The sequence below is a fragment of the Panthera tigris genome, chromosome A3 (genome assembly GCF_018350195.1).
Source record: "Panthera tigris isolate Pti1 chromosome A3, P.tigris_Pti1_mat1.1, whole genome shotgun sequence".
NCBI classification, from domain to species: domain Eukaryota; kingdom Metazoa; phylum Chordata; class Mammalia; order Carnivora; family Felidae; genus Panthera; species Panthera tigris.
This window is the reverse complement of record NC_056662.1, coordinates 16,636,685-16,659,352: the sequence shown is the minus strand read 5'-3', so window position 1 is coordinate 16,659,352 and position 22,668 is coordinate 16,636,685. Positions and strand designations below refer to the sequence as shown.

Genomic DNA, 22,668 nt, shown 5'->3' with positions numbered 1-22,668 from the left:
AAGACGCTTCCAAACAACCTTATTCTCACAGGGCTTAGATTCTAGAGAGGGCATAAGCCAACATCTGTACACAAGCCAGAGGGGCTTTGAAGAAAGAAAGCAGGGGAAACGTGAATGGCATGGGGGCCAGGCTGCCTGCTAGGAGGAAAGGGAGGCTTGGGTGAGGAGGCCAGATGCAGCCCCTAGCCACCGTGGGGTCACCATGTGGGCCGCGGGGACTTGTTTACCAGGGTCGGTGCTGAGGGCGCCTTGCGGTTTGATTGGAAGTGTGGGAGCACACATTGCTCCAGTGGGGTCTGCAGCCCCTGGCTGGCCTGGGGAACTTGGTCAACCGGGTTGATCCAGGGCCCAGTGTTTCCTAGGCCAGTGCGACAAGCAAGAGGGAGTGATGATGAGGTGCTGAGGTGCCGGGTACCTGACTTCAGGGAGGGAGTAGGGCAGAAGACAGGTGGGAGGGAAAGGCGGGATTCAATTAGGATGGCAGAGGCTGAGTGTCCTGACAAGATCCAGATGGTGGCTCAGTATCCGCTGGCTCACAGGGCCTGGAGGTGAAGGAGACGGGGTCAGAGGAACAGAGGCTGTGGGATTGGATTCTGGCAACTGCCCTCTAAAAATTACTGCTCCTGGCAGCCACGCCCCTGCACGGGTCACGTGACTTACGAAGCCCAATGGGAAGCCCCTGATTGCCGCGTGAGGGATTGTGGGAAAGCCTGCTGAGAGAGGCGGGAATGACCAGGTGACTCCAGGCGCGTGAACGAGCACATCCTAAGCCATCCAGCCTCACCTGATCTGGCCCAGTCCGGAACTGCTCGGCCGACCACGGACTCTTAAGAAATAGGAAATCGGTATTGTTTTAAGTGCCACTAAATTTGGGGGTGGTTTGTTGATACGGGCGCTGTTGCACAGTCAGCCGACGTTGGTCAGGTGTCCTGGCCCTCACGGAGCGGGAGGCCACAGCCGAGAGTTAAAGCCCGGGCTGGACCAGCACCAGGGTGGAAGAGCAAGGCGTGGCAGTGAGCAGCCCGTATGGCAGTCACGAAGAACTCCGAATGCGAAAATGGTGTTCTCAGCTCGAGGTTGCTGCTGGGGTTCGGGAGCAGGCTAGGCGCCCCCTGGGAGGAGCGGGGCAGGTGGACATTGCGCGACGCGTTGGGGACTTACGTTTAGCTACAGGGCGTCTGTATGATGTTTGAGATATGTCGTGCAACATTTATTTGCATTTTATATCTCCCCTTTAATAAAGGGAATTGTCTTCTAAGATGTTTTAATACATTTTTGCCTATTTTTTATTTTTAAAAGCCTCACATGAAATTCAAGTGACATAGAAGTGTATAAACTAGAATGCAGAAGTTCCCTCTCATCGATACACCCTCATTTTCCTCAGAGGTGACCACCACTAACGGTATAATGAAATGCTTCCCAGATTCTGCCATGCACCTGAATCACAGTAGGATCCTGTTAAAAGGCAGACTTTGGTCCAGGAGGCTTTTCAGGCAGGGCTTGGGTTTCTAATGAGTTTCCAGGTGATGCTGAGTTGGGGACTGCACTTTGGGTAGTAGGGATTAATGGTACTAATCATTCAGTTGATCAAAATCAGTGAGATATCTGGGGCCATTGCTATCTTGTCTTCTTCTGGGTCTCTACAACATCTCCTAGAGTTTCACTCACTCTAAGAACTCAGTCTGGGCAGATTCAGGCCAGCCCTGGCCATGTGGTTTCCAGGGTGATAGCTCCCTGGACCCCTTCCACCTGCCCCTGATTCTCAGGCAGTGGGGCATCCTCTTGGGAAGGGCCTGTCTAGTTGCAGTTACACCTGTGTTGTACTGGCTTATTGTACATTATTGACTCTCCCGTTTGCATGTAATATCCAAGGGAGCAGGGATGATACCAGCCATGTTCACGGCTTTATCCCCAGCACTGATTAGTGACTGGCACATAGTAGGTGCTCAACAAATATTTGTTGAATGAATATGAAAACCAGGAGGGATCAGTGATGCTGTGGCCATTGTTGGGCATTCATGAGCTAAGGATCTCATGTTGGACTACTTGAGGTGGGGTTGTCCTCTTGCCAAGACCAACGAAAGATCTGACTTTCTGCTATGTGACCATAGGGCCTGACCAAAAAGTGTCTGTGTCTGAGAGTTGTATGTGTATCTTGAGAGTCCCCCACTTCTTCCATTCCAGCCACCAGAGGTCCTTCCCAGAGTCATACCCCACCTTTTCCCAGATGCAGGCTTCCCTGTCCCAGGCTGGACCATGTCCTCCATCGTCACCTGTGCTGGAGTGCCCAGAGATTAAACTGACTCTGAAGGCCTGATACACAGTCTCTGCTCATGACTGATAATCACAGATCCCTTCTACGTGCCAGACTCAGTTTTGTTCCCTTTTTATTGTGGTTTAAAACATAGCAAAGTTTACCATCTTAACTTTTCCTAAGTATACAGTTCAACCATGTTAACTATATGCACATTGTCATGCAACAGATAGCTAGAATTTTTTCAGCTTCTGAAATTGAAACTGGACCCATTAACTCCTCATTTCCCCCTCCCCCAGTCTCTGGAAACCACCATTCTACCTTCCAATTCTATGAATTTGACTACTCTTAAGTATCTTGTATAAAGTAGAATCATATTGTTTTGTGATAGCTGATTTAACTTCACATAATATCAAGGTTCATCCCTGTTGTAGTTTGTATCAGAATTTCCTTCCTTTTAAAAAATTCTTTTTAAGTTTATTATTTTTTTGAGAGAGAGAGCACACTTGGGGAAGGGGCAGGGAGAGAGAAGGAGAGAGAGAATCCTAGGCAGGCTCTGCACCACCAGTGCTTGGACTCACGAACCGGACTCAAAATCATGACCTGAGCCGAAGTTGGATGCCTAGCCAACTGAGCCACACAGGCACCCCAGAATTTTCCTTTTTAAGGCTGAATAATATTCTACTGCATGTATAGACCACATTTTACTTACCCATTCATCTTTCTGTGAATGGACACAAGGTTGCTTCCACCTCTTGTCAGTTGTGAATAAGGCTGTCAATATGGGTGTGCAGATATCTCGAGATCCTGTTTTCAGTCCTTTTGGCTGTATACCCAGAAGTGGGATTGATGGATCATATGGTAATTCTTTTTTTTTTAATTACAAATTTTTTAGTGTTTATTTATTTTTGAGAGAGAGAGAGAGAGAGAGAGAGCACGAGCAGGGGAGGGGCAGAGAGAGAGGGAGACACAGGATCCAAAACAGGCTCCAGGCTCTGAGTTGTGAGCACAGAACCCGATGTGGTGTTCAAACTCATGAACCGCAAGATCATGACCTGAGCTGAAGTTGGACACTTAACTGACTGAGCCACCCAGTCTCCCCTAATTTTTTTTTAATGTTTATTTATTTTTGAGAGACAAAGTGCAAGCAGGGGAGAGGCAGACAGAGGGAGACAGAATCTGAAGCAGGCTCTAGGCTCTGAACTGTCAGCACAGAGCCTGTTGTGGGGCTTGAACTTGCTAAGCATGAGATCATGACCTGAGCTGAAGTTGGACGCTTAATCAACTGAGCTGCCCAGGTGCCTTGGTAATCCTATTTTTAATTTTAGTTGTTTATATTTTGTTTCACTTAGGTTTTTGGTACTTCCAGGAAAAGCTGTGTGCTGGGCTCTTAGAGCTTTTGCAATGATGGTGTGACTCTGTCACCACCTGGTGGCCATTAGTGTTTTTGCAGCAGCAGGTAAAGTGGGCCAAAGAAGTTTTTTTAGGTCTTGGAAAAGTCCTTGAAGCATTTTTCTGTTTTTCAGGCCTTCTCTCCAGCATCCTCATCAAGCAGTTGTCTGACCTTTGCTTGAACACCTCCACTGATTGGGAGAGGTGGCTTTATTACTTATCAGCCAGCTCCATTGTTGGACACCAATTGTGAAGAAAAGGATTCTTTAGAGAAAAAATCCTCCCCCTTAGTAATATCAAATAGGAATAACTAAGGTGCATTGGGAGCTGGTTTGTGGGGAAATTGGAGACCCAGGAAAGGTATTTGATAGGCCAGGATGAGCTTGAGAGCCTGACTGCCAGAATTAGCCATTTTCTCAGCAGACCCTAGCATGAATCAATCTGTCCTGTTTCCATAGGTCACCAAGTCTCTGATTTAGAAATGACAGTGATTCAGCCTCCCCTAAAGATGGAGTTTATGTTTCCACCTTAGGCCATATGTGTTTTAAAATGATTAAAGCTGATTGGGGCACCTGGGTGGCTTAGATGGTTAAGCATCTGACTCTTCATCCCAGCTCAGATCTTCATTTCATGGTTGTGAGTTCAAGCCTTGCAATGGGCTCCATGCTGGGTGTGGAGCCTACTTAATAATAAGCTAATAAAGTAATTAAAGCTGAGTTTCAATCTGAGCTAAGAATGAAACTTTTCACTGATGTAGACCAGTGGTCTCAGCTGGTCAGGATGAAGGTGTTTTACGTGTATGTTAATTAAGGCTGCCCTATAGGTATCTAGGTTAAAGTATGCACCAAATGGAACAGTCTGACAAGGACTGGTGTAAAGGCTGAGTTGCAAGTGCATCTTCAGAAAGGCACAATTGAGCATATGTTTGTCCCCTCTCTGGGAAAGAGTCCCTGCCCCCCGCCCAGTGAGCAGCCTGGCCTGGTATCCAGTAGGTGCTCAGTAAATGTCTCATTCTGCCATGAAGTGATGTGGCAGTGAGAAAGGCCTTGGGAAGCTGGGACCAGAGGGGTAGGGGAAGCTTTGTCATTTTTTTAGTGTTGATTTCTATCTTAATTGTCCTGTGGTCAGAGAACATAGTCTCTGTGGTTTCAAGTCTTTGAAATTTGTTGAAACTTACTTTATGATCAAGCATACAGTCAATTTTGTAAGTGTTCCTCATGAGTCTGAAAAGAATGTATAGTCTTCAGGCATTGAGGGCAGTGTCCCATTTTTGACACATGCTAATCCTATTGTTTACATGTCCAATATCCTGGTTTTTTGTCTGCTTTTTGTAAACCTAGATTAGTCAACCTCCAAATGATGCATGGTAAGAATGTTGTTTCAAGCAGCTGAATGTTGGGGTGGTTTGTTACTCAGAATCATTATATGACAACTAGCTGATACACAAGGTAGACTTGTGTTCACTAGAAAGCCCTAGAAAATAGTGCACCCGGGGCGCAGCTGGGTGGAGGAGGAACTTAGGAGACCTGGAGTTCCCAGAACTGGACTGGAAATGAGTGGGATGAAGGGTTCTAGAAGCCAGAGCCATGTGACTGTGCCTATGTCTTGATTATTCCCTAGGACATGGGGCAAGTTTTCTAGGGCTCTTCTGACTTTGGATCAGACAGACCTAGATGTGAATCCCAGCCTGGCTGTTACTGGCTATGTTTCTTTCCTGCTCTGAGCCTTGGTGTCCTCGTGATAAAATGGGGAGAATCCTTAACCTTTCACATTGTTGAAGGGGCTGGAGAGAACACTGGCACACATCTGGGGCTTAGAAAATACGGGCTCTTAGCGATGCTACTACAAAATGCTTTCTCATTCCTTTCTCATGCTTAAGAAACCGTGCAGAGGAGGAGTTCGTATCCATGCTTCAGTGGAGTGCTCCAAGGGGAAGTTACCAGCTAGGGCCTGGGGCATGACTTGAGCCACTCTTCACTTGCAGGCTCGCACTTAAGTGTGCCCTGTTCTGTGTCATCACTTGCTTCATAGTTATCAGCCAGAGAAGCAGTGTGGTGCAGGAGAGCATTAGGTATGGGTTCAGTTTTTAAAGACTTTCCATAAAAGTTCAACAGACAGACAAGTACACAAATCCCAAGTCTACAGCTGGATGAATCTTCACAAAGTAAACACAGTCATGTAACCAGCACCCACATCGAGAGAGAGAACATGACCAGCACCCCAGAAACTCCCCTTTCCATTCTGCCAAGGGTAACCATCACCCTGACCTTAAGCACCATAGATTATTTTGCCTTTTTAAAAAATGTTTTATTTTTATATTTTTGAGAGAGCAAGTGTGCCTGAGTGGGGGAGAAGCACAGAGAGAGGGGGACAGAGGATCCAAAATCAGCTCTGTGCTAATGGACTGCTAAACTGACTGAGCCAGCCAGGTGCCCTTGTTTTGCCTTAAAATTTTTTTTAATGTTTTTATTTTATTTTATTTTATTTTATTTTATTTTATTTTATTTTATTTTATTTTTTAACACTTATTTATTATTGAGAGACAGAGGGAGACAGAGCATGAGCAGGGGAGGGGCTGAGAGATGGGGAGACACAGAATCTGAAGCAGGCTCCAGGCTCTGAGCTGTCAGCACAGAGCCCGACATGGGGCTCGAACTCACAAACCGTGAGATCATGACCTGAGCCGAAGTCAGACGCTTAACTGACCGAGCCACCCAGACGCCCCTGTTTTTATTTTTGAGAGAGAGAGACGGAGTGTGAGTGGGGAAGGGGCAGAGAGAGGGGGAGACACAGAATGTGAAGCAGGCTTCAGGCTCTGAACTGTTGGCACAGAGCCTGACACGGGGCGGGGCTCAAACTCACAGATGGTGAGATCATGACCTGAGCTGAAGTTGGGTGCTTAACCTGCTGAGCCAGCTAAGTGCTCTCTGTTTTGCCTTTTTAATATTTTATTTTTATTTATTTATTTTTAAATATTTTATTTTTAAGTAATCTCTACCCCCAATATGGGGCTCAAACGTACAACCCCAAGATCAAGAGTCAAATGCTGTACAGACTGAGCCAGCCAGTTGACCCTGTTTTGTCTCTTGAAGCTTTTATTTTTACTTTACTTTTATTATTATTATTATTTTTTATTTGAGAGAGAGAGGTATGAGCTGGGGAGAGGGACAGAGGGAGAGAGAGAATCTAAAGCAGGCTCCAATCTCAGCATGGAGCTCGATGTGGGGCATGACCTCAACCTCTGCTGAAATGAAGAGCTGCCATTCAACTGACTGAACCACCCAGGTGCCGCTTGCCTTTTTTTTTTTTTTTTTTTTTTTTTTTTGTTAAACATTGTATAAACCAAATTTCCTATTACAAAATATTTACCCATGTTGATTTGGATAGTTGCAATTTGTTTACTCTCATGACTATAGAGTGTTCCATTATATGGCTTCTGCACAATTTGCTCATTCTTGTGAAAGGCATGGGGAAAGTCTCTGGATTGGCTATTATAAATAGAACTGTTATGAACAGCTTGTCCTAACCTTTTGGTGAGCTCATGTACACATTTCTGGTTTATGCCTTTCTAGGAGTGGAATTGTTGGGGATGGGTTTAAATTCATCAGGCCACTTGCCACTTACAAGCTTTGTGAACCAGTGCAGGTTATTTAGCTTCTCTGAGACTCCTTTCTCACGTCTGTATATTGGAAATAGAAATAGTTGCCCCTCTGTGTTGTGGCCAGGCCTTAATAAAACAATATCTATAAGGCGCCTGGCTCCAATGTAGCTCCCCTTTCTTTCCTCCCCCCTCTGCCATGCCAGAGCCCCCTCTGCCCTAGGACACGGCTCTGCTGCTAGGCTCCCCATTTGCCAGGAATCCTCTACACGAACCTGGGAAGCTTGTCTACTGCCCAGGGCTCGTGAGTGCTTTTCCCCGGCCATGGGCTCTCCTCTCTGATTCAGCCACAGGTCCAGCCCAGCACTAGCTTGCTATGGTCACCATCACTGCTAACAAATGTTTTTATGATGGTCTCAGTAAAAGTGTGCTTTGCAGCCAGTGTTCTCTGGAGACTGGCCCAGTAGAGGCAAGGGATGAGGACTGAGGGGAGGGAACAGCTAGCTGGCTGAGATCCAGCCCAGGAGTTTAGAACAGACATACCTTTCTTGCCTGGTCTTTCTTCCCTGATGTCCAGGCAGGAGTTTTTCTTAAGCCCTTGTATTCCTTACTTTCCTGAAACACTTCAAGTCAGGCCATGAGGGTCATTGGCCAGCTGGGGAATTGCCTACAGGGAGCTCTGTTAAGATAGAGCTGACTTCTGTCCTCTGTGTAATGGCAGCCTGGAGCGTTGTGTTGAGAAAGATTCTGAAGGTATTGTCCAGGCTCAGGAAAATGTGCTCTGATTGGTTAGTTATGTCTGTTATATGCATGGGGGGTGGTGGTAGCAGCATACATTTCACGTATTTGCCTCTATCTTTGGCTTAAAGGTATTGGTTAGTACTGCTCAGAATAGGCATGTATTTGATTTAGAGAAGTAAATGGAATGTTTTTAAATAGGTGGGCTAAGTCTATTTTCATTTATATGATTATTGACATCTGGGTTGATTTCTACCATTATATTTTGTGTTTTCACTATTGTTTCCCCCTTTTCTTTTTTTCTATTTTAAGTTTATTTTTATTTATTTAGAGAGAGATAGAAGTAAGCAGGGAGGGGCAGAGAGAGAGGGAGACAGAATCTCAAGTAGATTCGGCACTGTCAGTGCAGAGCCCAGTGCGGGACTCGAAATCACAAACTGTGACATCATGACCTGAGCCAAAATCAAGACTCAGATGCTCAACCGACTGAGTTACCCAGGCACCTCCTCCCCTTTCTTTTCTCTGTTGGATTTATACGTTTTTTTAAAGGTTTTTTTGAAATAGAGTGCACATGAGAGCAGAGGAGGAGCAGAGAAAATGTGAGACAGAGGATCCGAAGCAGGCTCAGTGCTGTCAGTGCAGAGCCTGACGCGGGGCTCAAACTCTCAAACCATGAGATCAGGACCTACGCCATAGTTGGATGCTTTACTGACTGAGCCACCCAAGCACCACAAATTTATAAAGTTTTCTGTAATATCCTGGTCTGTTTTCTTTTCTTGCCTGGTTTGAATCATATAAAAAAATTTCTCTTATTTTAGAGGCTATTAAAAAATTTTAATATGCGTATCTGTTATTGCTTCTGTCCTGAACAATGTCCTTTTCTGGCCTATTTTTTTTCTTCTTTTTATAAAAAAGTTTTAATGTTTATTTATTTTTGAGAGAGAGACAGAATGGAGCAGACGAGGGGTAGAGAGAGGGACACACACACAGAATCTGAAGCAGGCTCCAGGCTCCGAGCACAGAGCCCGATTCAGGGCTTGAACCCACAGACCGTGAGATCATGACCTGAGCTAAAGTCTGATGCTTAACTGACTGAGCCAACCAGGTGCCACTTTCCTGACCTATTTTCATTGAGAAGTTTTGTTTTATCATTTTAAATGCAAAATTGATGATTTTCTCAGTTGATTAACTTTGTGTACATATTTTATAAGTTTACTTACTCATCTTGTTTCTCTTAGCCCATTACATATTCTTTTTGCTGAATAATACCACCATTTCTGCTACTAGTAGGTAGCATTAGTCAGGAGCTTTCTACGTGCTAGACACTGTCCTGATAATCCTGCATGTCATCCCTTAATCTTCCCCACAGTCCCAGGAGTTTGTCATCCCTACCTTGCAGATGAGGAAACAGAATCCCAGAAATGGTAGGGTATCCCTGAGTCCTAACATTAGTAAGAAGTGTGGCTGGGCTTCAGTCCTGGCTATTGTGTTGCTCTTTGCTCAGTGTATTTACATTTTTTGTTTTGAAATCATTTTAGATTTACAGAAAATTTGCAAAGACAGTACGAAGAATTCCCATATATTCTCCACCCAGCTTTCCCTAGTGTTAACATCTTAACGAGAGCATGTGGTACATTTAGCAAAACTAAGAAATTCACATTAGTACAATAGTAGTAACTACAGACTTTATTTGGATTTTACCAGTTTTTCCACTTATGTCCTTTTCTTTTCCAGGATCCAATCTGGGATCCCACATTGCATTTTAGTACATGTATGTATATTTAAAAATACTTTTAGTATGGAAGACTTCAAATTTATATCAAATGGAGAGAATAGTAAAATTTATCTATCACACGGCATCAAGAATGATTAATTCATGACCAATTTGTTTCATTCACACCCAAACCAAATTACTTTTTTCTTTTTCTTGGTCCTGGTGGCCAGTAGTTTACAGATATATGCCCTACACATGACCTTCTTATTTCATTTGCTTTCTGTATGTCAGTTCTCTAATTCATGCACTTTACAGACTTTCTAGGGGCAACAACTAGAACAACTTGCTCTTCTTTCTTCTTCTTCACCTTCTTCTTCTTCTTCTTCTTCTTCTTCTTCTTCTTCTTCTTCTTCTTCTTCTTCTTCCTCTTCCTCTTCCTCTTCCTCTTCCCCTTCCCCTTTCCCTTCCCCTTCTTCTTCTTCTTTTTGCAAGAAGAAATCTTTATTTCCCACTTTGTAGAAAGAATTGAGAGGCCCAGGGTTGGCAAAGTTATGATTACTTAAAAATAACTTAGCAGTTAAGATTTCCTCCTGAAAAACTTTTTTTTTTTTTTTTTTGTTATATGAAATTTATTGTCAAATTGGTTTCCATACAACACCCAGTGCTCATCCCAAAAGGTGCCCTCCTCAATACCCATCACCCACCCTCCCCTCCCTCCCACCCCCCATCAACCCTCAGTTTGTTCTCAGTTTTTAACAGTCTCCTATGCTTTGGCTCTCTCCCACTCTAGCCTCTTTTTTTTTTTTTTTTCCCTTCCCCTCCCCCATGGGTTTCTGTAAAGTTTCTCAGGATCCACATAAGAGTGAAACCATATGGTATCTGTCTTTCTCTGTATGGCTTATTTCACTTAGCATCACACTCTCCAGTTCCATCCACGTTGCTACAAAAGGCCATATTTCATTCTTTCTCATTGCCACGTAGTATTCCATTGTGTATATAAACCACAATTTCTTTTTTTTTTTTTTTTTAATTTTTTTAACGTTTTATTTATTTTTGAGACAGGGAGAGACAGAGCATGAACAGGGGAGGGTCAGAGAGAGGGAGACACAGAATCCGAAGCAGGCTCCAGGCTCCGAGCTGTCAGCACAGAGCCCGACGCGGGGCTCGAACTCACGGACCGCGAGATCATGACCTGAGCCGAAGTCGGCCGCTTAACCGACTGAGCCACCCAGGCGCCCCTAAACCACAATTTCTTTATCCATTCATCAGTTGATGGACATTTAGGCTCTTTCCATAATTTGGCTATTGTTGAGAGTGCTGCTATAAACATTCGGGTACAAGTGCCCCTATGCATCAGTACTCCTGTATCCCTTGGGTAAATTCCTAGCAGTGCTATTGCTGGGTCATAGGGTAGGTCTATTTTTAATTTTCTGAGGAACCTCCACACTGCTTTCCAGAGTGGCTGCACCAATTTGCATTCCCACCAACAGTGCAAGAGGGTTCCCGTTTCTCCACATCCTCTCCAGCATCTATAGTCTCCTGATTTGTTCATTTTGGCCACTCTGACTGGCGTGAGGTGATATCTGAGTGTGGTGTTGATTTGTATTTCCCTGATGAGGAGCGACGTTGAGCATCTTTTCATGTGCCTGTTGGCCATCCGGATGTCTTCTTTAGAGAAGTGTCTCTTCATGTTTTCTGCCCATTTCTTCACTGGGTTATTTGTTTTTCGGGTGTGGAGTTTGGTGAGCTCTTTATAGATTTGGATACTAGCCCTTTGTCCGATATGTCACTTGCAAATATCTTTTCCCATTCCGTTGGTTGCCGTTTAGTTTTGTTGGTTGTTTCCTTTGCTGTGCAGAAGCTTTTTATCTTCATAAGGTCCCAGTAATTCACTTTTGCTTTTAATTCCCTTGCCTTTAGGGATGTGTCGAGTAAGAGATTGCTACGGCTGAGGTCAGAGAGGTCTTTTCCTGCTTTCTCCTCTAAGGTTTTGATGGTTTCCTGTCTCACATTCAGGTCCTTTATCCATTTTGAGTTTATTTTTGTGAATGGTGTGAGAAAGTGGTCTAGTTTCAGCCTTCTGCATGTTGCCGTCCAGTTCTCCCAGCACCATTTGTTAAAGAGACTGTCTTTTTTCCATTGGATGTTCTTTCCTGCTTTGTCAAAGATGAGTTGGCCATGCGTTTGTGGGTCTAGTTCTGGGGTTTCTATTCTATTCCATTGGTCTATGTGTCTGTTTTTGTGCCACTGAAAAACTTTCAAAAGACTTAAGTCTTTCACTGTTTTAAAAATGTGTATTTTAATTTTTACCAGATAGTATATTCACATGTATTCACATGTAAAAGGTACTGAAGGGTTGGTTGCAGGCAGTGCTCCATGGCAGATGATTGAAATTGTCTAACACAACATGAACTTGCTATAGCAAGAAGGTTTAACCTATTCAGGTGTTTTCTCCCCATGAGATCAGCTGTTGCATATACTTAAACAGTGTTGCAGCTGTCGCTAAAGTGCACTTGAGATATGCCCTTGTACAGACTCATGAGGGAGGAAAAAGAGGGTCGGGAGTACCCACCTTCACAAACTACATGGTCTTCTGAGGCATCCCTCTTCATTTCAATCTTCCCTAACAGTTAATACCTCTACTGTTTGGGGACATTCCTTTTTTTTTTTTTTTTTAAGTTACTTATTTATTTTGAGAGAGACAGAGAGTGCAAGTGGGGAAGGGGCAGAGGGGGTGAGTACAGAGGGACAGAGGATCCTAAGCAGGCTCTGTGCTGACAGTAGAGAGCCTGATGTAGGGCTTGAGCTCATGAACTATGAGATGATGACCTGAGCTGAAGTCTGACACTTAATCAACCAGGCCACCCAGGCGCCCCTGGGACATTCCATTCTTAGCGTGAATTTCTTACATATGAAATAACAGTAGATGAATTTGATCTGTGAATCCTCTTAGAATTGGAGGTAGCATTGGGTTAGTGTATGGTTTTCTGAGGGGAGGGTTCCAAAGCAAAAGGGGACAGGGTTTTAAATGTTCATGAGACACAATGAGGTGTAATGTAAACCACAGAATTAAACTTTTACTTCCTTCTTTTTTCTATGTAGAAAAAAAAATAAAAGGTACTCAAGTGTCTGTAGACTAAAGTCTCTCTCCCCTGACTTTCCGTCACCTAGTTGCCTTCCCTGGAGAGAGCTGATCATTTTCTTTCTTTTTTTTTTAAAGATTTTTTTAAGTGTATTTATTTATTTTGAGAGACAGAGAGTGCGAGTCAGGGAGGAGAGAGGAGAAAGAGAACACCAAGCAGGCTCTGTGCTATGAGCACAGGGCCTCACATGGGGCTTGATTTCACAGACAGTGAGATCATGACCTGAGCAGAGATCAGGAGTCAGACACTTAACCAAATGAGCCCCCAGCTGCCCCGAGAGCTGGTAAGTTTCTAGGGAAGAGACTAACAAACTTTTTCTGTGAGGGATCAGTTAGACATTGTATGCTTTGTAGGTAGACCGCTGTCCTAGTGTATCCTTGAGAGAAATGTTATGCAAATATAAGCCCATACGTGCATATGTTCTTTCCCACAACTGGGCAAAAATGGTAGCATAATATACAGAATGTTCTGGACTTGGCTTTTATCAGTTAAACCAGGAGTTGGCAAACTGTGTCCCACAGGCCAAATCTAGCCTGTTACGAGTTTCTATAAATAGGTTTATTGGAACCTATATTTATTTGTTTACATATTGTTTGTGGCTGCTTCCATGCCACTAAGGCAGAGCTGAATAGCTGTGACAGAGAACATGTGGTTTATAAAGCCTCTGGCCTTTTTTGTTTGCTCTCTGGGCTATTAGAGAAAATGCTTGCTGGTGTCTGAGTTAAACACTATGTTTTAGACTTTCTAAGCCAGTATTGAAAGCGCTGCCTCACCCTTTCTCATGGCAGCATACTATTTCTGTATATGGCTGCACCGTAATTCATTTAATCAAACCCTCTCGCAAGAGGTATTTGGATCATTTCTGACTGACCTTTACTGCTACAAATAACATGGCAGTGGGTAACCTTGCACTCACTTCTTCTTCTGCAAGTGTGAATATATTTACAGGATGCATTCCTAGAAGTAGAATCGCGCCATCGAAGCAGAGCACACTGGTCATTTTGACAGCTTCTGTCAAATTGCCCTCCGCAGAGATTTATCAGCTTACCTTCTCACCAATGTTACGAAAGTGCCTGTTTGCCCCATCTTTGCCAGCAGAATGTCCTGCCAGCCTTTAGATCTTTACCAACTGCTTCATGAAAAACGAGGTGTCCCAGGTGGCTCACTTCGCACTTTTATTCTGGGGAGTTGCATCTCCTTTCCGGCATTTAAGAGGCAAGCGCTGCTTTCTGCTGCTGGTGGTTTATCCTCCTGGTCTGAGAGTCTTCTGGGGGTGGTCAGTCTTGGGGAATGGGCCTCTCTCTCTCTCTGGCTCTCTTATGTCACTTTCGCAAACAAGCTTTTGGGGAACAAAAGTTTTAAGGACAAACGTGGGATGGCAGTTAGTGCTGTCGACATTCCAGACGTCAGAACTGGGGAGCCAGGGGTGCTCTGGAGGGATATTTCCACTCTGCTCTGAACTTGGAAGGCTAACTTTCAGGGGGCACAGGCTGTCCTCTTCCTCCATTGTGCTTCTGCTGACACAGACAGCCTCGTGCTCCTCCAGCTTTTTGATGGGGACCACGTGGCAGGCGTTGTATTTGCAGCTGGCCATCTTTTTGGCTTTCTTGGGGTTCTTTCTCCTGCAGGATGCCAGGTGGTACTGAAATCTGCTGAGTGGGACTCGGTGGTGCGGGTTGTAAGGGCAAATTTCTAAGGCTTCTGGCTCCATGAGAAATTGTTCTTGAGGCAGAGTAGCTCACTTCCCAGATTCAAAATGAAACGCCCCTGTTGGAAGAGCCCTTGGTAAGGAGGATGGAGCTGTCCTCTGCCCAGAGTTGGCCCTTAGAACTCTGTTGGCCAAGGTCTTAACAACTCATGTTTCCGGTGCTCTGCAGCCACAAGTGGTGGGTTAGGAAAGGGACAAGGAACTGTCGGGGGCAGCTGCACAGAGAGCAGAGTTACACAGAAGAACCGTATAAAGCACATGCGAGAGCCAGAACACCACAGCAGCCCCACAGGAAGGTGAAGGGGGTACATGCCAGCTCTGCTTGATTCCTACAGGTACGCTGTGTGATGTCAGGGAGCAGTCGTGAATGGTCACAATGGGCAGCTGGAGTCATCAGTGAAAGGCCACTTGTCCATCGCTTTCAAGAGGTGGGGTAGCTTTGGGGAAAGCTGCCATTCAAAATTGCTGGTGACGTGTCTTTTGTCATTTAACTGTTTCTAAACTTATATGTTTAATGTAATTCCTGATATATTTGAGTTTAAATCTATTATATTGTGCTTCCTGACCTATTCTTTGGTTGATTTTTTTCTCTCTTCCTTCCTAATTTTAGATAGTTTAAAAAAATTCTTTCCATTTCCCCCACGGTTTTGTAAGTTACACATTCTCTAATCATTAGTAGTTACTTTACAGATTGAAACATTCCTAAATAACTTACCAAGGTTTGAAGTTCATAAAAGTCTCATCCTCTTTCCAAGTAGTACAGGACTTTCTCTACATACACTTTCCTCTTGACTTATTGTGTTATTATTTTAAGCCTAATTTTAAAAAGTTGCCCAGACAGCATTGCTACTGTCATTCCACACGGTCCAGGTTTGTTGCCACTTGTCCTCATGTTGACTTCTCTCTGCTGCTTGTATTTCAGACCTGCCACGTGGGATCACTTGGTTTCCGTTAGAGGTTTACCTTTTAGAGTGTTCTCCTGATGAACTCTTTTGGTTTTGTTTGTCTGAAATCGTCTTTATCTTATCCTCCTTCTTGAAGAATAACTTTGTGGAGTATAGTTGTGCTATTTTCCTTTCTTCACTGAAGCGGAGTTCAGTTTCTTCCAGCTTCCACTAGGGTTGAGAATTCAGAATTCCACCACTACCTAACTTCTTGTGAAGGTAATCTGTTTCTTTTCATGTCTCTTTTAAAGAACTTTTCTTTCTCTTTAGTTTTTCTGTAGTTTCACTATCATGTTGACATGTGGGTCTCTTTTTTATTTATTCTTTGTTTTTACTTTTAGACCTCTAGAATCTGTGGATTAGTGTCTTTCATTAGTTTTGGGAAATGTTCAGCCATTGTCTCTTCAAATATTGCTTCTACCTTATTCTCGTACTTCCACTGAAATGATACATGTCACTTCCGCCGACATTTCATTGTCCTGAGTGAGCCTTCTGGCCACACTACACTCTTGGTCAAAGAGGTACAGTCCTATTGTGTACCCAGAAGGAGGAGAATAGGAACCTTGTCAAGAGTCCTAAAAGGTACCGGGCTGCTCAGTCTGTGGAGTGTGTGACTCTTGATCTCAGGGTTGTGGGCTTGAGCCCCATGTTGGGTGTAGAGATTACTTAAAAATAAAATCTTTAAAAAAAAAGTCCTAAGAACGTCCTGTGTCTCCTTGTCACCAATATTTGTTTCCCTTTTCTCCACACACACATAACATACTCCCTCCATCTCCAAGGGAGAAAACCCAAAGTCCTAACTTAGAGTGGGGGATAAACACCTTGGTCAGTGCTCACTGGGGGCTGCTTGCGTTCTGGCAGGAACTTACTCTAGAATGCTGGGCATTCTAGTGCTTCCAACCAACCTGTTGCTGTGAGGAATGAAGGGCTCACGGAGTCGTGCTCACTGTACCCCCTTTACTCCCCATCCCCCTAGGGACAGCTCCTGGTATACTTTGTTGAGAAGGTGTCCTTGGTAAATTGTAACTTCCATTCCATTTATGGGATAGAGTGCCCATTTTCTGTAAGCCTGCAACCCAGTATTGGAGGAGGTATGACACTGGCCCTGCTGGGAGTTAACATGTGGTTTGGTATCTGTTCTTCCATTCCCCCAAAGCCTGGCACAGTTTGTGGGCGATGCTTACAATGCTTTTTCAGTTCCTAGTCCCGTAGCCTTTTTCATGCTTATGACCAGGGCTGACCCAGACACTGAGTAATTCAGGCATGTGTAAGTCTGCAAATGGAGATGATAATGAAAGCACTTCACCCGTCATTGAAATCCACATAATAAGGAATGGGGCATTAGCTATTGCAGGCTTCTTTGTGGCCAAGTACCCATTAGTGTGGCAGGCCAGCATTTAGTCCATTATGGAGAGAGGGAAGACTGGACTTGATAATGCTTCTAATGGACATCTTGAATGGTCTGCAAGCCTGCAGCCTTCTCCCAGCATCTGTTCTGAGCCTGGGACCTGACAGGTTGCTCACCATGGAAACTTGAAGGGAGCGAGGGCTGCAGACACACCTATCTAAGCAGCACTTTCTGGGCCTGTCTGCACCTACATGACCAATAATGCAAGTGAGGTCAGATTCTGCTCATTACCCTCCCGCACTTACCCTCTTGAGAGGTGCTACCGACAGATGGTAATGCAGGCGTGGAGAGAGAAGGTCATGGAGCATGCAGGAATAATGTTTTCTGAAAATGCACAGTTGTGTGTCTTGGCCAGCCAAGTCATCACTTGTCATTATGGGGTGGGATGGAGCCATTAGAGGATTAGAGTCACAAGCTTGGGAGGACATATTACATCAAGACTGGCTTCTCTCCCAGGGCTGGCATCCCTTCTGGAACATCCCTGGAGGATGGTCATATGGTGACAGGGAGCTCCCTACTCCCTAGAGAGTTTTGCTGTGGGTTTCTTACACTGAGCTGAGCCAAGCAGCCTCCTCATACCCCTTAGCATGTCAGTGTGAACTCTGTGCCCTCTGCTCTGGGAACATCCTTCAGTATGTAAGGATATCCCAAACATGCCAAACTCATGTCATGTGTATGTGGCGCTGGGGTGTGTTGTCCACTCCATTTCTGGCTCCCAGTGTCTCCCTGCATGTCCAGCAGACAGGTGTGGACAGCCTAGATAGCCCCCCTGAGAACTCGAATTCTGGCCCGGGATTTCCTCTATGCTGTCTTCTGCCGGCTGCTCTTTGCTCAAGGCTGCCCTGGTCTCAGCCCACTGGGCTCCTGCTAGCCCCTTTGACTTGAGGACTTTATTTTGAAAACCCTCCCTGTTGCGCGGTACAGTGCTGCTCAAACTGTAACATGCATACGAATCGCCTGGGATCTTGTTAAGATGCCAGGCTGGGTGAAGTTTTTGGTTATCTCTGTCAGGTTTATGTATCATGGCTGTGCTAGATTTGTAGATGAGTTGGAGCCCATTTTATCTTTTTCTGCTTTCTGGGTAGTTAAACAGCCTGGGAACATTGTTGGAAAGTTTTAAAGAACTTGTCTACTAAACACTCTGACTCCTAACACTTTTGGGAAATAGTTCTATGTCCATGTTCACCTTGGTTCCATGGTTTTCTGCTTCTCTTGGCAATTCTCACTTTTCTAGAAAAATATGCTGTTAGGGACTGAATTGTGTCCCCCTGCCCCCCCAATTCATGTGTGGAGGCCCTATCTTCAATGCGATGGTATTTGTAGGGGCCTTTAGGGAAGTAATTCAAGTTAAATGAGATATAAGGGTGGGGGCCCTCATCCAGTAGAGCTGGTGTCCTTATAAGAAAAGAATGAGACTGCAGAGATATCTCCCACAGGAGCACAGAGGAGAGGCCATATGAGGACATGGTGAGGTGGCCATCTGCAAGCCGGGAAGAGAGATCCCACCAGACACCACCCCTGCCAGCGCTGTGATCTTGAACTTCCAGCCTCCAGAATTGTGAGAAAATGAACTTTTGTAGTTTAAGCTACCCAATCAGTGGTATTTTGTTATGCAGCCTGAGCAGACTGATATACAGGCATTCCCCACTGAACATTCTAGATAAACTAGGATACTGTGTGTATTGTTTATCTCTTATAATTTGAAAACTCTTCTCCGCATCTTTGGTTAAATTTCCTTTACTTTTCTAATTTTTATTTATTTTTTTGTACTCTCTCTCTTTCATGCTCCCTGCCCTCTCTCTTTATTGGGATTTTACAAGTCTAGGTATCTTACAGCTCTTTACAAGGAGCAGAGTCTTTGATTTACCAGTTCTGATTTTTATGTTTTCTTGTTCATTAACTTTTACCTTAACTTTTAATTCTTTCCCTGAGTTTATCTTGTTGCTTATTTTCCAGCTTCTTGAGTTGGATGCTTCATTTACTTTCAGTCTTCCTTATTTTATAACAAAAACATTTAGAGCTACAGGCAGTGTTTAGTTACATTCCATGAGTTTTGCTATGCAGAGATCCAATTGTCATTATGTTCTGAATGGCCTATAATTGCAGTTTTGTTCCCTTCCTTGACTTGAGTTATTTAGGAATAAATTTCCAAGTAATTTAATTTTTTTCATTTATCCTTTGGTTTTTAATCTCTGTTTTTATTGCATTGTGGTCAGATAATGTGACCAAAGAGGATTGCTCATTAGTATCTCTGAGGTTTCCTTGTGGCCTTGAATGTCATCAGTTTTAGTCACTTCCTTACAGATGTTTGAATTAAATGTCTTTTCTGTTTGTATGTATTTATTATGTGAAGCTGGAACATGAGTTCTACAGGGAGCTGGAATATTATATCCCTTTCCTGGGGAATCGCCATGTCTGTCCACATGATCCAGGAAGTTCTAGGTAAAACAGACTGTGTACCTTCATTTAGCTCAGTGTTTCTGAGCCTCAGTTTCTCTTAACGCCTCATAGTGTCTTGAACAGCCAGTTTTCCATGGAAAGTATTTCAGAGAATTTTGTTTTAAGGTCTACTCTTATTCCTTGAGGGACAACTATTTATGAAAGGTCCTAGTACTCAGGCCCCTCCCTTTGGACCTCTGAGCCCATTCTTGAGTTCCTGTTGCTTCTCTGTTCATTTTAGAGAAGGGGGCACTGCAGTGGGGGATGTCTGTGTATCTCTGTAGGAAGCTGTACCAGTCTCAGCGCAGATAGGATTTGCTGTCCTTTTGTTTTGTTACCTTGGAGGCTGAATTGTCTGAAGCACCCAGCCAAGGGTTAACATCAACACCAAGCGTTGGTCCCCTACAGCTGCTCTGAAGCATTAGCTTTCCTACTCCTTATTGCTTTGAGCTTGTCCATTGCATGGAGTCCTGCTGGAGATGTAGCTCTGTTTTCACTTGGGTTTCCCCAGAAGCAGAGCCTGAGATAAGGATTCAGACTCAAGTAGTGTCTTCAGGTAAGTCTCTAGAGAGCGGGGAAGTGAGATATATCTGTATACGTATATAAATATTTTAAAAGAATGAGACAAACACTGTCATGGTATGTCTTCTGTACTTTCTAAAGCTTTCAATGCACATATTTTTCCATAATAAGAAAACCAAGCAAAAATTGTATTCAGAAAAATATATATGGAAACTAGCAAAGGCTGGCAAAGATTAAAGTGTGAGTGGTTAATCCAGCTACCTCGGTGGGCATCTGAAGGCCTTTGGGGAAATAATGGGGAATGCCTACACATTCTGGAATTGCCCCACCCAAGGGGTCAGGGAGCTGGAACACGTATACCCCGACTTCCACAAGACTCATCTGTTGACAGCTATGTCAGGGGGTTTATAAGTTCCTTGGCCCTTCTGACCTTCCAAGCATGGGCAGTCTTGGTACTACAAATAGATGTGGAGACTGGAGGTTAGGCAGAACATACCGGATCTTCCATATGGGAGGGGAACCCATGCATGGGACCATGCATATGGGAGGGGCACTGACTGCCTCTGCTCCAGGGTCCTTTCAGCTTACTCACACATCTATTTCTTCTTATTTGGTGATTTACGGCACAGCCAGTCCAACAAATGTTTAATGACCAGTTCTTAAAAAAAAAAAAAAGTCCCCAACCTATCGCATCTGCTGATTTCCATGGTGTGAACTCTCCCACTGTAGCTACCAGTGGTTTCACAAGGAGCTGGCAAGATCCAGCTTTCCCAGCACACGACTAGCCAGAGCTTCACTGGGTGGGCTTTCCTAGCATTATGTCTCACTTGAAGGATTCTAGCATGTGGTCTGGGCTCCTCCCTCGTTTATATACTAATACAGATTTTTCTGTGTTTTTCCTTTGACCATTTCGGCAGGCATCTGGCAAAAAGCATTTAAGAGTACACCACTGTCAGTCATCTGGAAATCCTTTCACTTTTAACCTTTCCGTGGCATTTCACTGCATGTGGGCTTTTCGTAAACAGCACTTATGTGAGTACGGGGAGGGGAAGCCACTGCCCTTTGCTTGCTCTGACATCTCCCCGGGAGGAGCTGCTGACCGCGCTGGCCAGATTGCAGATTGATAAATCCACTCTTCCTCATCTTCCGCATCCCCCCTGCCGTGTGGCAGGGTGGGGGTTGTGTGCCAGCTTCCCCTTCCTCGGCTCTCATTTTCTGATTCACCTGCTATGGTGTGCCGGGTAGCTATATACAATACAGAACACCCAGTTAAACTTGAATTCCCGATAAACAGTGACACTTTTTTAGTGCAAGTATGTTCTAAATATTGCATGGGATATGTTTATGCTAAGAAATTACTTGGTGTGTGTCTGAAATTTGCATTTAAATGGGAATCCAGTATTTTTACTTGCTATATGTGGCAATCTAGGTACTGGTGACTTTGTTCTAGGGGACCACTAGAATAGCTGGCTGTCAGATTTGGATTTGGGTTTTCATGGAACCTGTGGTTAGGGCTCACGCCCAATCATAATAATGTGGAAACTTGTTTACCATTTTCCTTTGTTTCTGGAGAGTCTGTGCCTTGGGAACTTTGTAAGGAAGAGTGGATGGCAGGGTGGGATTTAGTGTTCCTGGGTCCTCTAGCACGCTACCGTGGAACACTGGGAAAATCTCACTTTTTGGTTAAAAATTTGGATTTTGGTTTTGGGTCCATCCTGAGTCTTGAATTTAATCTGTGCACATTTATTGTGGCACCTATTATGTTCGGTCTTACTTCTGTCATTTTGTTAGTGCTGTTGTTTTTAATGAGCCATGTTTTCTTGAGTCAGTTTTGTTTGTGGGTTAGAAGTCCTGCCTCTTGTATTAATTGTACCCAAGGTTACAAAAATCTTGGATTGCCCATCATATGCTTTTCCTGCCTCTCACATATCTCATGTCTTTGAAACAATTTGGGATAAAGAACCGCATGACTATGATCATGGTTATTCATAATAATTGACTACTGCTCAAAATGAGACCCAAAGAAGGAAGGTGGCAGGGAGGAAACACCCCTACTTCTCTCTTGCCTTCTAGCCTCCACTACCAGAAGCCAGCCAACAAGGGTGTCCACAGAGCCAACCTTCAGGACACAGAGCAGGGTAGGAAAATGGGTGGGTAGAGACTGGGGATGAAGAGCTGGCACACCCTTCTAACTGAACAGATGAGGAGATGGAGGCCTAGACAGGGGAAGGACTTGCCGAAAGTCTCTTAGCAATTGAAGGACAAAATGAGGGCTTTACCCTCAGACCTCTTCATTCCCATATTTGATCTCAAAACTATACTGCTTTTGGGCGCCTGGATGGCTCAGTTGGTTAGGTGGCCGACTTTGGCTCAGGACACAAGTTCAAGCCCCGCGTCAGGCTCTGTGCTGACAGCTCAGAGCCTGGAGCCTGCTGCAGATTCTGTGTGTCTCTTTGCCCCTCCCCTGCTCACGCTCTGTCTCTCTCTTTCTCTCAAAAACAAATAAAAAAGCATAAAAAAATTTAAAAACAAAACAAAACACAAAAAACTGTACTGCTTTACTTCCTTGACACCTGACTGTATTTTCTCAAACCTTATTATAAAAACAAGTCAGAAAATGCAAAAGTATATGAAGAAGAAAATAGCATGTAGCGCATATCCTTCCAAATTGCTTAGCGATGCATGGACACACACATTTAATAAGACTGGGAGTGGGCTTCAGTTGGTAGGAGGTTTCAGGGTGTGGTGGAGGGGCTGCTGCCTGGAGCTGGACCACGGGGAGGCCTCTCATTGATCAGCCGGTTTATG

At 44.3% G+C, this 22,668-nt stretch overlaps 1 protein-coding gene, 1 long non-coding RNA gene and 1 other non-coding gene across 3 annotated transcripts; 2 read left to right on the top strand and 1 right to left on the bottom strand.

The window, feature by feature from the left end:
• The first annotated feature begins 405 nt into the window (after nt 1-405).
• Nucleotides 406-22,191, top strand: LOC122237190. Its single transcript, XR_006215436.1, has 4 exons — nt 406-845; nt 18,336-18,457; nt 20,778-20,892; nt 21,934-22,191. It is a non-coding gene; the product is annotated as an uncharacterized LOC122237190 (long non-coding RNA).
• On the top strand, nt 12,061-12,185 carry LOC122237525. The gene has a single exon (XR_006216127.1). It is a non-coding gene; the product is annotated as a small nucleolar RNA SNORA28 (small nucleolar RNA).
• GTSF1L (gametocyte specific factor 1 like) lies at nt 13,994-14,858 on the bottom strand. Its single transcript, XM_007077734.2, has one exon. It carries the CDS (start codon nt 14,548-14,550, stop codon nt 14,083-14,085), a length of 468 nt encoding a protein of 155 aa, XP_007077796.1. The 5' UTR covers nt 14,551-14,858; the 3' UTR covers nt 13,994-14,082.
• Nucleotides 22,192-22,668: the final 477 nt, after the last annotated feature.